The 19,177-nt window shown below is 37.3% G+C and overlaps 1 protein-coding gene across 1 annotated transcript in view; it reads right to left on the bottom strand.

The window, feature by feature from the left end:
- Positions 1–14,304, bottom strand: part of LOC100643607 (carbonic anhydrase 1) — a 28,976-nt gene extending 14,672 nt beyond the window's left edge. The window contains exons 1-2 of the mRNA XM_003395453.4: positions 13,814–14,304; positions 1,305–1,505 (exon numbers count right to left, since the gene is read on the bottom strand). Of these exons, the coding sequence (XP_003395501.1) occupies positions 1,305–1,505; positions 13,814–13,853 (241 nt within the window). The 5' untranslated portion in view covers positions 13,854–14,304. The remainder of the gene's footprint in view (positions 1–1,304; positions 1,506–13,813) is intronic.
- Positions 14,305–19,177: the final 4,873 nt, after the last annotated feature.

Genomic DNA, 19,177 nt, shown 5'->3' with positions numbered 1-19,177 from the left:
GGAATTTTCTCTCTTGAAGAAGAAGCTCTGAAGGGGAAGTGTTAAAGGTTTCGATGGATTTCACGATCCAACTATCCAGAAAAGGTTTCTTCTTACTGAATCTTTGGGAAGGGGAGATATTTGCATTCGTGGTCAATCTGCAATTCAATGCTGCGGATCGAAATCGTTCTCACGGCGTGTCCCAGGCTTTTCAACTAACGAACGACTTCTTAGTTTCGCATTTAAATGCACGAACGAACGACACGGCACGGCACGCCGCGTTTCTTAACCCCGAAACCACTCTTTTTCCATCCGCAATGATAAATAATATTGGAGTCAAGAAGCGATACCGCGAGCTAAGTCCGATCAACTAGTTTACAACCATTCGTATCTACATGATTAATACGAAATGACATTTTTTATCCTATCTTCTGAATGGACGTTCGTCTATCTTATTTTTTAACCTGCTCTAAAGGTCTCACAATCTATTTTTATCCTTATAAGAAAGTTCTAGCACACTTCAATAATACTAAATGTATTAAGTACAATTATATATATATATATATTAGGTTGTCCGAAAAGTTTCTTTCGTTTCATAAGGTGATAATGGACGAGCAACAATTTATGTTTTATATTATTTTATAGAATTAGGTATGATCCATTTCGTTATATTTCTATTATTATGTTCGTGCATAATTCAATAAACTAATATAAAACAAAAGACAATGTGCGTCTATTATTTCTTTATAAAACGAAAGAAACATTTCGGACAACCTAATATATATATATATATATAAACGAAATTCACGAAAATTGTGTTACGATGATTAAAAAGTGATGAACGACAATGTACGTATTCTTCTAAATTTCTACGCTAAGGAAAAAAGGGTGGATGAATTTATTAATAACCGAGTATTTATACAATGAAATTTAACTATGAAAATAATTAAAAATCCAGAAGAACATGATCTAAAATATTATTCAGATAAAATTACATTTTCTGAGCGCTGTTTAATCATGGTAAAGAGACTCAATGACCCATTTTAATTCTCCTCAATTATGAATTATCCGAAGTTTATAACCAATTAATGTTCCTATTCCGTATTAGTATCTACTATTATGTTCCAATCTTGACACTTAAACGTACTCTATTTCGTTGTTAGTTTCAATTTCACTCCAATCACAGGCTAAGAATAAACGTAGTTTTGGTCACGCACGGTACCTATCTGTATCTACATAGGCAATTTCTGAAAGGCAATAGCCAATTGCTCGATGCGATAAGTAGCTTTCCCGGATCGTTTCGTGGAAAATGAAAATAAACTTACATGTGCCCTCGCCGTCGGTGTCCATCCGCCAGCAATAACCCGGATTAACAAGTTTCCGGGAAGCTGTTGCCGAATACTTCCATCGCAGGGGTTTGCTACTCAAAGCCTCGTGATCCGATTCAACTCGGTCGGTTTCGATATTCACGGGGCTCTGCCTCGATCCTGCCGCCATTGGGAATTTTGATACCCATGTGCTTGGTCCTGTAATCAAAAAGTAAATTATATTTGCTTTAGTTCGACAACGTGCTTTGGGTGGGAAATGGAGCAAAGGCTGAACTCGAGAGATTCTTACCAACAGATCTCCTTTGTGTTTTGCGATTGAGCGTTGTGCATAAGCTATTTAAACTAGAACTCTAACTAACTAACTAACTAGATAATTAGCTACTAGATACAGGCATGTGCCACTGGTCAAATACATGTCAACGTACTATACAAGATTTACTTATGTTCTTAGTACACAGAATGTAAATAACCCGGGAATTAACTGAAAATCCAGATCGATAATAAATTAGCATTTACTTTCATCTGAAGGAAACGTGAAAAACAGAAAAGAATGATATTTTGTCCGATCGTATTATTATTTGTTTATCTTTAAAAGTCACGTTTTTGGTCTTGTAACAAGACTATGAATTAGTATTTTATCTCGTTCAATCGTATTATGTCAGTATTTTAGATAAAAAGACAAAACGGTTTACATTGATACTTTAAAGTGCTTGATAAATTGAATATTTTAATATTATCATAACACAAGATATAAGATATATAACATTAAGATGAAATATCAAGAAGCTGAATCATTTTGTGTCGTTGTGTATTTAATACACAATTGGATTTTTATTAGTCACTTACAGTGTGTACAAGATGATTGTACAGTTTGTATTTTTATGGCATAGCAGTCTAGATTTTATGTGTATACATAATTCTGATTAGATTAAACGAGTATCAATCGTGTGATCTGGTTAATGTTTGCCAATCTCGAGGCGTCATTTCTTAAACATTCTGTACAATCTTCCTTCATAGCATCGTAATTCTCTTTTTAATTAGATGGGAGAGTTTAATTGGAAATTAATTCTATGCGAGCTTATCTTCCCTCGTGAAATGCAGTGTTTTTTTTCTTTCTTTGAATAAACGCTTTCATCATCTCGCATAAAAAGTGGTAAAACAAGTGTTTCTGGAAAAAACGTTTAATTGTTTTTGTGTTCTCTTCTTTTTGAACGAATATTTTTCTCTCATTTCACGCAAGAAAGTGTCAGAATAACATTTGTCAAGTAAATATGCGAGACAGACGTAACATCTCCACAGACCTTCAAGATCCAAAATCAACAAAAACTTAGAGAGTGTGTGAAAAAGCTCGTGACACGGGAAGTCATCCGTTATATCTGTAATCCCCATGAGTTTTATACCCTTCCTTAATCATTTTCACATAGATAACAGGTTTTAGCGTGCTGACTCTATAAATAATCCAGCAGACGTGGTATGCGTTGCGAGCAACGTTTTAATGATATTGAAACTAACCGAAGCACAACCGACGAGATATTAGAATTATCAAACGTTATGAATATTTAAGATTACAGTCTGTCACAAAGTTTTGCATTACGCTCAACGTAATGTATAGAATACACCAGCTCGTGAAGGAGCTAAATCGATGCTAACGACGTCGAAATTGGTTACGCTTACGGGATCGTAAATAATTAAAATAATTTATCGATTTACACGAATGATCCAAGAGAAATTTTCCTATCAGTCGTAATAGAAATTTGACGATTCGCAGATAAAAGGATATCGATCGAAATGAGACATATAGTGGCTCATAATATTATTCGAACATTTACAGAAACCTATTGTGAAATTTTACTAGCACTGTTGCAAGACACGACTATCATTCTATTGGCAAAGATTGGTAAATTTTGAAACAAAATTGAAAATACATAATAAGCTTCGATATTCAGTGGGACAATCTGTAACACTAATCGTAAGTTTCAGACCATTATTCGTGCTGTATAATAACTTTTTACTAAATACGTGTTTACGATACGATAATGACAATCGTATGTCATTAATGGCAATGAGACGTTTCAAAAAGTTTCGTGCAACAGGTATAATATATTCGTAAAAGTTTTCCATGATAAATGGAAGAATACTTTCCTTTCTATATCTACTAAAAATTACTCCTTGGTGGTTGGCGCAATAACACTTGCAATAAGAAGTGCAATTAACACTTCCGATATTATCCTATGTGATAATATAGATCGATAACATGAGTTTAATCGTACTTGTGAAAAGCAGAAGCTTTTCTAATTACTAGTTAGAGATAACGTTCCAGCCACCAACAATCTTTCAAGAGTAGCAGTTTTCACATTTTTTCCCCCATGTTTTTTCAATCAATACGATGTGCAATTGCTTACGTTTATCGTTGAATAAATACTGACGTTATGGGACGACTATATATTTTTTAACTGTAATTATCATATAATGTCGGTTAAAAATAAGTATAATCAATGTTTCTAGTATTTTCGAAGCTGTTCTTTCTATCTTTTTTGCAGGATATCACTTATCGGTACAAATAAGTGGTCTTTTTAAAGTAATAAACAGAGTCTTGTTTCGATAGGTCAATCGACAACAACAACATCGAGTTAATGATAATGGCACGCGAATAACAACGCTCGATTGTGTAATAGCGAGCACATCAAAACAGCCTGTATTGGTCCAGATAATCGAGGTAAATTATCGGTTGATTTAAGACGCCCGTTATCACGGACGCATGGGTTACGTGCCGTTGCATAAATCTCGTTCAAACGTTGACACGCGATTCCGATATTGCTCGTGATAAGGCTGCATTCTTAAGCATTTCCCGTCCTTCGATTACATATACTTAGAATATCGATATAATACCATGAATTATACATGGAATTTGCAAATAATTATTATTCTTCCATTCCATCTCTTTTTACAGATTGCTTCTCAGCTGAGAGGTCTGTATCAAATATGGAATGATTCGGCAGGTTCGGCGTGACCTTTTGCGGGGCCTGAATACACATTCAAATCCTACACTTAAATTTTACAACGAGGAACTATTTATTAACAAATGCTGTTACATATTATATATTTGTTATAAGATGAATATTAAATGATAATACAATCCAATAATAATATTAAATAATTTTTCTCGCCTTTTTCGACGCCAAATCTTTCATAACATCGTCAAAATCGATTGAATTTGCTATTTCACTTTCTATTGACAGAATAGTCTCTGAAAAATCTCTTGTCTCATCGCAGATAATTTTCGTAGACCTCGGGGCCTTTCAAAACGCGGAGCCGGCTTCCGGCGAACGCGCTGAACCTGCCTTGCGCTCGCTCTGCGATTCTGTTACTGATACACAGGCAACTATAGCTATATTTAGAGTTGTCGATACTTTCGAGATATAAACAATAAAAAAAAGAACGGTAGATAACAAAAGATAGAATTAGACAGAAAAAGATAGAAAGATAGAATCGACTGTCGATAAGTATAGAGAAAGAAATTTCGTACAAGTGTTTGCCGAAGCAAGATATATCATTATCAATGCTAGCGACGGCAGATCGTCGACATTTGGCTACAATTAGCAGACAGTCGACCAACACGTACGAGCCAATGAACGAAGATGATGTTCGGTGATGGATAGGTCAAGGAGGCTCGTTTTGTGTCAAGATCATATGATATTACACCGCGATAATTTTATCGGCAAATTTTGTAACAAACACGATTGAAAACAAAGTTCATGTGCGACGTTAATGAACAGAGCACCCAAACTACGAAGTTTACGTTCGAAAGAAAGTAACATCATCATTGGATATTAATACATCGATCTTGGATTGCCATAATCGCACGTGACGCATTTTTCTTCCTACTTATAGAATTTTATTCAACCACAGGTTCAACATTGAAACGATCTTAGCGTCGTACCACATTCAAAACGCCTAACGCGATTCGCGTGACTCTTATACCAGCGAGTCGCACTTGGCGAAACTGTATAAACATCATATATTATAATCAGATCAGAATATTACGGAATCAGTTGGACTGATCATGTATTTCCATCTATTCGTCTATTTTTCATTAAATAGTCATGGAATCTTCTAATTAAGGAATTAACGTCATCGAACAAAGTTCACGATTACAAGCCACGAGTTCTTTATTTCTCGTTGCAATATAACGTTAAGTAGGCGAGCAGTTAATTATTCTCGAAAAGTGTGAGCACGATCGTGTGTTCGTTTGCTCTGGAGCGAGAAAAAACACAGCTGTTGAGTGCACACATTCCTCTATCGCACGTTAGATTTCAGCGTGGTTCACAGCGCGAAGCAGCACGTGATGATGACATAATGGGCGCGCGACGTAACCGCGATTATGCTCGGAACGCGCGATATTGTCGCACGCCATTAATTTGCAAAGTAGCCCTTATAATACCATGGACCGTGACCGCCGGTTTCTTCCAATTTCCCGCGCATTTGCAGAACGTATTCTCCGAAAAATGTTTCGCGAGTTTGCAACATACAATGACTATAAAAAGTACCGACACATATCCTTGTTCTCCATTAAAGTGTGGATTTCTTTTCTGTCTTTACATTTTCTATCTTATTTCTGTAATATCAAATTTTTCTAATCATACGAAAGTACTATCAAATGTTATCAGATTAATATACCTTCGATCTAATTAATCGATACGTAAGTAGCATCGTGCATTATACGAAAGAAGAAACTGAAAGGAACATTCGGTACGTAGAAATTGGACAAGCGAATCGAGTCGTTCGGTGTGGAAAGATCTTGAAGAAATTTTATTGCGTGTATGCGAGCGAACTTAAATCGCAGTGTGAACTTGTGAAAACGGCGCGATGGAAAACTGTTCGATAACAGTTGTAACAGAGATACTGATACACGTGAACCAGTTTACGTGGGTGGAAAGTGATATAACCGGTTACGAATTCTGGTTTAATAATTCCGTCCACTTGCTACGTTACCGTATAAACATGCTGTAAACTGTTTCCAATAAACGAACAATCCTCAAGATACCAATTTTCCAACGATACTACAATTTTACTAAAACGATATTAAAATGACAATAAAACTAAAACTCCCGATAAAGGTAACCACTTCAATTTGAAAAAAAAAAAACATTCATTATGCACTTTCAAGTTTCCAAAATAATAATTCATCATGGTGTGAGCGTTCGTTGCGTCTTGCAGCCATCTGAATGCACAATTCGACTCACAGTCTTGTTCAAGCTCGTTGAGAATCTCATTGATCGCGATCATAAAGGCCGCCGCGCTTCAAGCAGAAAAACATCTCCTCGAGGTCGTCGAGATCTGCTCGAAGGTTCGTTCAACCTTGTCGAAGACACAAGGCGAGCGTAAACGCCGCATCCCGATCACTGACTACGGTTTCTCGGCGAATTTCACCACGGACCTTGCACTTTGACCTTCTTTATTTTTAGTCCCTTTTCACCGAGACCACCTCGTAAATCGCGACACGAAACAGCAACATTGTCGTGCAAAGAATCGAACAAGTCGAAGAACGTTGGAGGAGGATCGAAGAAATCTCTACGGCGGAAATTGAGTCAGACGTCGAGTTGAATTAAGATCTGTGACGCTCAAACTACTCAGAATTAGTAAATAATACAGCGTGCTTTCGTTTATATACGGATAATGCTTCTAACATTCATTCGATTACTTTTTATTAACTGATATTGACACTTTCAGAGTTTAGCCTTGTTCTTGCCGTAGTACAGCGTACACAGCGTAAACTAGAAAGTTGAAAGTCGGTGAACGTTGCCATTGAAATTATTCTTGCAGCCGCGAGGATTAACCTTCCTTTGATTACGTGTTAAACTATGCGTGTAACTTCTTAACGAATACGCGTGCACAACAATGCCACGCCTTTTACGTAAACCGGATGAGAAAAATGACGCATCGCATCTTCCTGCCTGCTCCATTGTGTGCCATATTTAACGGCGCGTCGACTTCGTGCGACGACTCTAAACAAACCTCAACTAATCAAGCAGCTGTTTTAAACGCGTAATTCTCATTCCTCCATCGTGTTAATTACCATGTCAGTGATCATATTTAGAAGATTTAAGAACTATTTAAAACCAAGGTTCGCTTACTTCTCTGTGTATAATCATGATTCATGGTTGAATATAGTTGCTCGATGAGATCATAAATACATATATATTATTTTGCAAACATTTATTTTATAAAATGATATATCTTATCTCGGCACAGAGGAGGAAACTAAAAAATCGATATACAACACGCGGTGTCTATAACGCGATCATCGATCTTTCACAACGATCCGTTTCGTTCAATCTCCTTTCACCTTCCTATTTAATTTGGGCTAAAGTTGTCGAAAGGAGTCGTAGGTGATAGAAAAAAATTCCACGTCGCTAAAACCTGCATTTTATCGAGACTCTTTGAAAATTGCACGATAATCTTGTCGCGTGATTTGCGTCGGTGCACGATAATTACGTACATTGTCCATACTATTTTCCCGAAACGATCGGTTTGGAATGTGCAGGTTGCGGAACGAGGCAATAAATTGCGAAAAGTTGGCGGTACTGCAAGGTAGTTTCTCATAAGTGTGTTTCTGAAGTTTGCAAACGCCGATCGCGCCCGGTTAACGAGAATCATTAATGGCTGCCCTGCAGCGGACTATGACACGGTGTAAATGAAAAAGGGGCAAGCAGTTGCGTCGACGCGGGAACGCCGACCTCGATCCTTCTGTGTCGAACGAAATTCCTGTTTGACCCGAATTTCACGCTAACTGTGACGAGGAACGAGAAAAGAAGAGAAAGAAGAATAAATAAATAAGAAAAATAAAACGGTACTCGTATAGATTTCAACGAACGCTTCAGGCTCGTCACGAACGATAAAAAATGATCGTATCGAAAATTTCTTTCTCACCTGGCGTACAACGCAACACGTGTCTGCGATTAAAAGCTCGCGGTAGAAAACTTTTCCTTCGTTTCCGCGAGCTGTACCGTTTCCAACACCTATCTTTGATCTCGCTTCTTAACTTAAACGCGATACTCGAACGTATTACGTACTTAAGTCTAGTCTAGTACCTGATTACGTATACGTACCGACGATCCTTCTTTTCTTCATCCTCTACTTCTACGTATAATACTTATCGCGATAGAACTCCGTTTGTATAATCTTGGTGGCAGACAAATGAATCGGTGAATTGAGAAACGATACACGTTCAATGCGGTGTTATTTTAAAACGTAGAAAAAAGATTACTCGTATAATTACATATAAATGAACGTTTATCTGAATCAACGTGAACGCGTTTAAATTGAAACAATACTATAAAACCAATGGCAATAATCGATGGCACGCAGAAGCTATAGCCATTTTGCAAAATATCTGTAAATGTTGTTCTTGGACTTTTAAGGTCCTTCAAGTGATCGATTTAACTAGTTGTATCATAAAACAGTACTCCGCTTGATACTTCCAACTTCCTATGATTTTTTATTTGCACAAGTAATAGGACTTAACATTTAGGTAAGTGGGTTCAATAACAGCAAGATTTCATTTCATAAGACATTGCCTAATATTTCATCCACTAAATAAATCCACTAAATTCTACCGTACTTCGAATCCAAACGAGATATTCGAATCCTTCGCGAACGTAACTCTATCAAGCTGCTGTTTCTTAATTCCCTCTATTTCGTTCAAAGTAAACGGGATCCGTGTACTTATGTAACTACGGCGTACTAAGAAGTTGATAAAAAGTGGAAACTATAAGACGAAAGAATACTAATTACATCGAAACCGATGATAAATCATGAGATCGATATAATCGCGGAAGATAATCGGCATCGTTCATTAATTGCCGCGAAGGACAATAACGCCGCGGTCTTAAACAATGGTCGCGATAGTGTAACTTCCGGCAGTGATCGAATATCCCGCGACAGGGTAGTAAAATATTCGAACCGATTGCCATTTCTTGGGCGAATCGCCGGTACACGGTCGGAAAGCCAAACGACTTAATCGGCGATCTGCACGCCGGCCAGGAATTTATGCAAATCACGGTATCCGCCAGACTTTGCGATTGCACTCGCGCCGGTTCAAAGATAGCGCTGACAAATTGGCCCCAGATTAAGGGCATTTCGGAGAGGCATGCACGGTAACCGGGTAAGGCGAAACGAAACTGGGTCTGCGACCCCCAACACGCGCTTTCGTCTAACTATACGTTTCGCTTCTCGTCCCCTCTTGACTGTACTTCCATCCATTTCAGGTATGCAAACACGTCGCTATCGTTCCGATTCATTCGATATCGATATTTAAACACGCGTTAAGTAGCCAAACAGTTTCCACTTTGTTTATTACGCATCGATTTGATCATCGTTATAACTCTTGCTTGATGAAAAACCATTAGAACGAAGCGACTGGAAACGAAGGATTATGGTTTTATCGTGGCTTACGAACGCGTTTAAATACCATCTTCAATTTGTGGTATCATATCAATCGTATCGTTATTGTATCTGTGATTTGAAACGTTAATGGCCTTTTCGTTTGTTAGAACGAAAGGAAAATACTTATTAAAATATATCGAAGCTTATCGATATAATGGGTAATTGTTTATACTCGTGTGATCTTATATTATATGAATTCTATGTACATTTTGATTTGTTCCAAGCTCTATCGGTATAGTAATGGTAATTGAGTCTCATTACAGCTAATGACAAAATTAAAAAATGTTTTGTTCCATACACGTGATATATCCATAGAATATCTGTATATATATATATTTGAATATATTTACGAGCCACGATATGCAATTATGGAAAAAGCGATTCTTCTTGGAAGTAAGGTTTGTTTTCCTCGACTATGTTCCTTGGCAAATGTTTCCAAGTGAAACGTGTTAATGGACATTAACGTATCGCGACTCGCGCGAAATGCAAAATTAGAACGTAAATCTCGCCAGTGGCTTCTTCGTGGCGGGAAATTTTTCACGGTAAATATTTGTCAGCCCAGGCATGTTTTTTCGACGATCTATTTACGATGTTTATTCACCCAATTTAGATCACGTCGCGCTATGTTACACCACTTCCGCGCCTCGTTGCGCTCGACATTCATATTTAATTATTCATTCCACATAACACAGCGATATACGTACTCGATCGTGTATATGTTTCATATTCTGGCGTACGATCGGCTCGATAAAGGTTGACGCGTGCCATGCGATCTTTCGCGATACAATTACATCGGTAATAACAATTGTCTTCGAGTGCTTCGTGCTCATGACCCTCTCAAATTAAATATGGTACAATAGTGCCACGTTAAGTGGCCGAGAGTTTGCTTCGTTAACTAGCCATCGCTATCCCTACCAATTCTTAGAATTGACTTCGCGAACCGAGACTCTAAACCCTCTATCAACTAATTTATCAGCTAATGATATTAATGAAATGATCACGTCGAATTCGAACCCATCAAGTACCATCGTTGCCTTAATGCAACATTTCATTCGTAACGTTCTTTAATCAAATGCGAAAAAGAATCGCAAAAATTTGCTCCAGTTTTTTCTTTATTTTACTTTCGTCAATTATTAAGTTCGATTAATTTTCTCGCTACTTCCCCTTCTATGTACATCCACAATTTTATGGAGTTTGGCGAAATTGAAATATTGCGTGATACCGTGACGAGATCTATTTTTTTCTCAGATTATAAAACTTTTTTAGGGCCTGCAATTTGTATAGCGGATTAAACGTATCTGTTATTCTAATACATTTCGTATCGTACATCTTGATAGAGCAACTGAAATAACTTACTTTACTTACGTTCTTTAGCAATGTTGCAATGTTTATGCAATTTTGTCCTCAATAAAAACCCGATTTCCTTCAATTCTGTCTCTTTCATCCTCCATTCTACGATATCTTGCATTCAACGAAGCGGACAGTACGCGTACACCAGAACCATTCATACGAACTCCATTTATACTCAATTTTAGTTAACGTTTGATTAATCTGAATCTACTTATCTAAACGTGAACACGCATTACCAGAACGAAGAGTGACGGAATTACCGTACTCCTATTACATCGACCCCAATTATGCGAACTATTTATCCTCTGAGAAGTTCATATAAACGTAGATCAATTCAAAATCCCCTACGTTCGTATCTCCCTCGATAACTGACCGGATAAAATCCCGACCCGTGGCCAAGTATGCACATACCACCGTATTTGACTACACAAATGCAAGAACCTCACGTACAACTTGTGCGTGTTCGTGCCTCGTTACCAGCGAACAACGTGCTCTCTATTCTCGCATTATGTTTACGTGTCTACGACTAGTATACTATACGACACGTTTTAACACGGTTTATGGTTATATATCTCTGGCCGGTAGCGAAGTATTGGTGTGCACGATGCTTTCGAGTACACTCTAGGCTGGTCAGAACGATACAGAAAGTTGCCTACGCCCGCCGACGGAGAACAGGTGCATCGGCCTGAAGTACGAGGAAAATTATTGATTTTCGTTTACCTACTGAGCCGGTTGGTGTCCCGTGCTAGCATGGCGAATGCAACGCCGTCCCTTGGCACGACTGGGACGCCCTGCATTCGAAGACAATGGCCTTAGGTCAGTGAGCCTGGTGCCATCGTGACACCGTGAAAATCGAACGTGCCCCAAAATGGGAACTAACTTGTTATCACCGACAGAACAGTAACTTTCTCTTATTTCAACTCTCTTTCTAACCTCTCTTATTTCAACTTTCCGTTTCCAGTCCGCGTAAACAGCATCATCCACGATGTTGAAAAAACAATCGTTCGACTAATCGATGTTTTTTTAAGACGAAGAAGATGTCAGCGACATCGATGTAGCATATATTTACAATGCAAAATTGCTAACCTGTGTGCCTTGTAGTTGTAACCGGAGGCGGTATTATGTAGGTTATAAATTACGGAGAAAGCCACGATATAAGACAAATTGATTAAAAAATTAGTCAAAATCGAAATCACGGTTGTTCGTTGTTATGCGAATCTTTACATGCTACGATGTGTTTTTGCTGGGATCTTTGAAAAACATAAATTGCGTTTACCGTACGTGTTATGAAAGATATGATCGATCTATATAGTATCAGATAGATCAAATACGCTTTGAACGAAATCACAGTCGAAAATGAATAGCGTCTGAAGATATCTGTGTACTAATTTTTATTTAATACTTTTATTATTCTCTATGGCATTAAAACACTGATATGATTCTATCTAATCGCTGTGATTCACGAATATGCACAGTTTTTCGTAGACGCGTATAATATTTTTAATTAGTGTGATTGATACGGATAGTATTTATATTGGAACGCAATCTTTTTTTTATTAGATAAGCAACAAAGCGAAAAAAGATTAATTAGCAAAGGTAATTTAACAAAATGACAAAATCACCACAATGGAATAATACTGTGTTGTGAAATACTGCGGAGATCGTAGTTCTTAGCAGTAATAGAACAATCGCGAGATTAAACAAGAAAAACGATAAAATTATTCATCGTTCTTCGTAGAAATACAAGCGTGACTGACTTTTGTAATAGTTCAAGAAACGTTAAAAATATTAAACACAAAGAGAAACATTCCTGTAAAACATGTATGACGGTGTCTCCTCTACGTGTATGTTCCTTCCCTCCAAGTCTTTAAGGAACTATTTTTACCAAAGTAACAGGCGCGTTTTTCTTCTTCGAACATAAAAAAGTCAGAGATTATGTTACACCGTTCCTTCGTGAGGAATGCAAGGTTGATACAGAAAACAAAATATTTTTAGTCATCAGTCAGAAAAGCGATTATAGATTATAGAATAAGAATAGTTAACGATGCGTAGCAATTGTAATCGATAGAAGCGTTTAATTTTTAATACGATACGTTTATTGGAAAAGTATAAAATATAAAGGAATACGGGGTAGATCTCGAGGATTGAATCGGTCAAGCGAATCGATAAACACGCATCAACTCTCACTCTCCGTTGCAAGATTTATGGAATTCCTAACGGATGTTACAAACCATAGAAAAAGAAAGAAACGGCGTAAACGAGCTTTCAACTAAACAAATTAAAGCACATGAGATAAATGAAATGTAATTGAATAAATGAAACATAATTTTTAAGGTTAATGAGAATTTTTTTTATTACTCGATTACAGCTATTCGTATCCTTACGGCCAAATCTAAATAAAGATTTTTACTTCGCCCTAAATATTTTAATGAGTAATTTGTATACTCGATGCATTTTCATCAATTATGTATATTTCTTTTGCAGCTTTCGATCTCCCATAAATGCATTAATATCGTCAGCCCACTCATTATTTTCCTTATTTTGACACTGTACCGAAGAAATAAGCTGAAAGCTGAATATTTTACCTGTCGATGTGAATAATGCACGAGCATTCTAATGTAAATTTAAACGTGGAAAGCAATGTATCGTCACAACAGCTTATTCCTGCCCTGGTTGCTGCGACGTTCATAGATAATCAAGAAAAAACTCACCATTTTGAACAGAGTAGTCCCATTCGCTTTTGTCGGCCATCTCGGTGACGATCGTGTTATCGAAAATTCAGGTCCGCGAAATTAAGATCCGAGTAGAGTTTGTTGCCGGTCGTCTTGCCTGCTTGTTATTCTTGATAGTTTGAACACGCCACTATATCGCGTCTTTATTTCGATTTACCGTATCCACGAATCGTACAATCCGGCGAGATGCCGATCAGAATCACCACTGATTGATTTGAACTCGGAACGAAAATCGAGAAACGATTGTCAAATCCACCGATCGTCGACTACCTTCAAATTTCTTCCCGACTTTCGTTCTGCTTATATTTCGTATACGTGCACGTACGAATTATTCGGCTACACGAGCATTGGATTGTACGAAATCGTATTTTGTAGAAGGTTTAAGAAAACTGTTTGTTTCTAGGAAAAATCGAAGCGAAAAAACCACTCTTGTCACCTCGGATTATCCACGAATGCGACGCCGGCCGGTTCACCACTGGATTTTATACGCGAGTCGGTCACGTGACCCTTACTATGGAAAAGCAAGCGTCTGCGCATGCGCTAGTAAATGTTTACACGTGCATCGCCGATCCCCCACCGCACGCTACCTTAAGCACGTGCTTCGTTGTAGTCGACAACACCGACAATATTCGCAGTTTTATAATTTTTAGACCAACAATTTGATTTATAATGTTATAAATTTATAGGATTAGATCTAAGAGATTAAACATGGATTAAATATCGATAAAGTTATGGATACGGTTACGATTTGAAATTTCGTTTGAACATTGACAAAGAGGCGGACGATCGAATTGGCCGCGTTTGTTCGCCAATACGAGTTCGCACTGCGAGGAGGCAGTAACTAGCGACTTAATGCCTTAATGATTCATTTTATAATCTATCTCAAACGGGAACATTAATCTCGATGAAATGATAAGCTAATATAACGCGCGACAATTGTTCTATCAGCTACGATGAGAAGAAATCAAATACGTTCTTTTCGTCGAGTCTCAACGTTTCCTTGCTTTATTACGCTTTTTATTACATTCTTTTTATCTTCGTTATTTTCCTATATTTATTATCCTCTTTTCAAACTCTCGTAGAATGTCACTGTTCTCTTACAATAATGACATTCCATCATCGTGATAGATCGACAAATAAAGAGATTAGATTAATCATCGAACTTGCTCTCTTGAACTCTGTCATTCAGTTCCTTGTTTATCGCGTAATTTTTGTTTTAAGTGCAAATATTTCTTTCTCACCTTATAAACATACGAATGACTTCTTTGTCGGGTCATCAGTTTCTTTCCTCGTGAGTTATGACACCGATGCACAAGCGCTACAATGCATTATTTGTGTCTATTGTTTCGACAGTTATTATTTCTAAGTCAGACGACACGAAATCGTTTATTGTATCAAGTGAATCATAATCTTGCAACGAAATTGCATTCGCCATGACCGATGACTCACCCGGGCCCTTACGAGGTCGAAGACCTGGATAATCCTAACTGTACTTCTTTACTTTATTTATTTGGCTAGTTTCTTTCTTCCTTACTCCAATTGTAGTCCTTGCTCTGTCATTTCTTATAACCACAAGAAACAGAGATTTGATATAAAAATTATTCAACTTATCTACTTTACGACGTGACATGAATTTCAGATAAAGTTTGCAGACATCTATGAAATATTATAACAACAATATATGTGTTAACAAATATTTGTACAAAGAAACGTGATTAATCTGTAAGATGCTCGGCACACTATTAAGAGAGAACTATGAGTCTATGTATGAAGAAATAAAAGTTTGTAAAAGGACGTAACACAGATAAACCTGCATCGTTACGAAAATTTCCTTCTGTGTCCGACTGTGTGCAATCTCCTTTCGCGCACAAATGAGCTAGAACGTATCAAGGAATTGGGTTCAAGAAATTGCCACTTTAATTTCATCGAGCTCTCATAACACTGTCACGTCAATGTTATGTCACGGAACGTGGCCGACGCTCGCCGTGGTCGTTTCGTCTTCGTTATACCAATAAAACGAGCCGGTCGCACTACGATGCTCTCAATAAAAATTAATGAATTCCAGAAAATTCCATCGCAAAACGTCAATGGACGTCCGTTGCTCCGCGTCTGCGGCGGTGACTTGGCGCGAATACGCTTTTTCCCGCCATCTTTTGCGGTTTTCCGCGCGTGATTTTCTACTGGACCTCTCCTTTGTTTCGCCTGTGGTTTATGCCCATTTAATGACTTAGAACACGAGTTTTTCACCTTCAAATCTCTCGAATAAAGTTAGACTTCAGAATCGTCCTTACTACATTATACGAAGGTACAATAATTGTGAGAAATTTAAAAATACGATAATACACAGAACAATGGAAAAACATAGAAAATATCCGAGATACCCTTTATAATATTTAATGGGTAGAAAATTCTTTATCTAAGTTTTATCTGTTTAATTTTTAAAAATATGAATTTGCACAAATATCAACCTACAATATTAATCAGTATGCTGGTCGTGATTGAGATTGCCTCCGAAGATACGTAGGAGGCAAAGAAAGGCGATTTGATCACACAGATTAGCTCGCGCGTACAGAACCGATCGTTGCATAAATCAGAGACATATGGGCAGATATTCTTCTTAATTAATCGTGTATAACGATCGGCAAACGAGCTGTAGCGCAATTTATTTTGGTATGCCTGAGTGCAAAGTCTGTCTGGTCATCGAATCAAGAAGGATGCTAACTGAAATTCAACGAGATAAAGGTTCGATTTTAACCGAACAGGGAACAAGATTTACAAATTAGCTGTCAATAGCATTAGCATGGTCGACCTACTATTTTTCTTGAAGGAAAAAGATAAATTACCATGGCCCCTGGTAACTTCTTATTGTGGTAGGATGATGGCGAAGATTATTTATTCAAATTACAAAAGACCATCTCATAAATTCGTCAGAACCCTCATAAATTTTCCAAATATGGTCAAGCAGGCCACAAAGAGAATTCCGATTTTCTGCCAGAACGTACACAATTGTTCATTCATCAAGAGAATTCCTAACCAGCCGTTTCGTTCATGAAACTCCTTTGCATTTTAATTTTGTCGTGTAGAAGGAAGCGATATTTTATTCAAATCCTTTGCAACTGTTACGTAATTGCCATTTTGCTTGTCCTTCGCGGCAATCAAATTGCTGTCAAGTTTTACCTTAAGGGGGTATTCTAATCTACAAATTTAAAAAAATCGAAAATCTTTTTTTTTTCATGTTTCCAAAGTTTAGACATTTAAGAATATTCCCTTAAAAGGATTTTTCAAAATTTCAATTATTTGACAAATGGACAATAGAAGGTAGACCCTGCCCGAGTACCTGCGTATGAATATCCTCATGAAATCTTTATTCTACTTTATCCCTTTTTAATGTATTTTTAATTCTCTAATTCTCTGGAACGATGGATTCTTTTGGGTTCTGAAACCCAAAATAGCAACGAATCGTTAGATTCGTTAATATGGACTTTTGCTCCGAAGCACACCTACGCAGGAACGCAGACAATTCAAATTTCCACCTTCCTCGCAGTATGTATTTTTAATGAAGGTTTTATATCCATATTAAAAATCTTAAGTGTCGTGGGAATCACGATTGGCCCAGAAGCTCATGCGTTCGCAGTCAGGCGAGACGAAGTTCGCATCGAGCGCTTTGAACTTTGAGTTTCAGAGGCATCAAAGGACGCCAGGACTGCTCGTCTCCATGAAAGAACTTCGGAAAATGAGTATTTTGAAGTAGAGGAAGGTTTCTTGTACAGAGCAGGAATCGCCGATTAAAAATATGTAAATATGCTGTACCATTCTATGAGTAAAATTGCCGGAAACTTGTCTCAAAACTTTAAACGCGTTTTTCTCGAAACTACTTTTTTCGAATTGGCGTGCACGATATCTCAAGTTCTAATGAACCGATTTATTTGAAATTTAGTGTGAATGTTCTTTATACATTCCTCTATCGCCTCAACCACGCCGAGATCAAAATTTTTAATTTTACTATTTTTAAAAAATTCGGAATTGCCAAAAAACATGCCAAAAAGGAAAATTTTTTTTCAAACGGCCGCCATTTTGTAGAAAAATATCTTTTTGACTTCTCCAAGGCTCATGCTATACCCACATCTATACTAATTAAGAATCCGTTCGGCTTTTTCGCTTCACATGACCAGAAGGGTTGAAATCATGCACGCCAGGACACCCTTTCTTTTGGACCCCCACTTTGCCAGCTCGTAACTTTGTGAATTTTGAGTTTTCCGACTTTCCCGTTAATTTTCTATGTAATCTTAAAATATTAATAAACAAATAATAAAAAAATGGATAGTAAAAATATTTTTTGTATCGTTTGTACAATGCTTCAAAAACCGCCCGAAATTCATGCCCCTAGACTAGAATACCTCCTTAAGGAACGTTTCTATCGTATAGAAACTTCAACAATCTTTCGACGATTCAAGGAACGCCTTGAATTCGATCGTTACGAAAATAATTTATGTTAATCGTGATCAACGTCGATTTGACTCGATCCGTCGGAAGTATCTTGCAGGTATTACTTAATCATCGGCTCGTGTAAAGGCATCGAGCAGACGCGTTAAAAATGCTAATCGGTAGTCGTCATCTGCAACACCGCTTCTTTTATTTTCATAATACATTTGGTGTTATTCCTGTTAGTGAACGTTTACTATTATCGGATGTTAAAATTGTTTCAAGAATAAAGTGATAATTGAGTAATTTATTTACAGAATTTGGAAACACGGTAGATGGATCATTGAAGCATCTCGGCGAATGCAGAGAATTTCAAATGGCCGTTCGAATAATACTCGAATCCGTAGAATATCGATCAATTGCTATGCTATCAGACTTAGCTTAATAACTTCGATACTTACGTAATCGTCGAACCTTATCAGTAATTGCTAGAATTTTGAATCAAAACGCATTATGGCAACTATTGTCTGAATCATTGCGTGTCAAAATTTCCCTTTATCTTTCCTTCCTCTTATCTATGGTACATCGCCAAGTACAGCGTTTCTCAATTAATGAAACAGCAACGAATAACGTCCTAAATACTAAAAATATTACCTAATGTAACGCGTTGCGTCAAACGATTCACTTTTTACTACCATTATCTCATATCATTAATAATTCCCAAATAATATCAGTTTTGTATTTTACCTGTTCAATGTTTTTAATCAAATCAATGCAACAAAATTTCAGCGATTCCCTCTTCGATTGCGCAATTCTACGATGACGTAAAGACGACGTACTTTTCGCCATCTTTTCTCGATGAATCGTTCGTTCATGTCTACGATTATTGATATGATAACGATATATCTTCATAGATATGTA

The sequence above is a fragment of the Bombus terrestris genome, chromosome 5 (assembly GCF_910591885.1).
Source record: "Bombus terrestris chromosome 5, iyBomTerr1.2, whole genome shotgun sequence".
NCBI classification, from domain to species: domain Eukaryota; kingdom Metazoa; phylum Arthropoda; class Insecta; order Hymenoptera; family Apidae; genus Bombus; species Bombus terrestris.
This window is presented reverse-complemented; position numbering and strand designations above follow the sequence as displayed.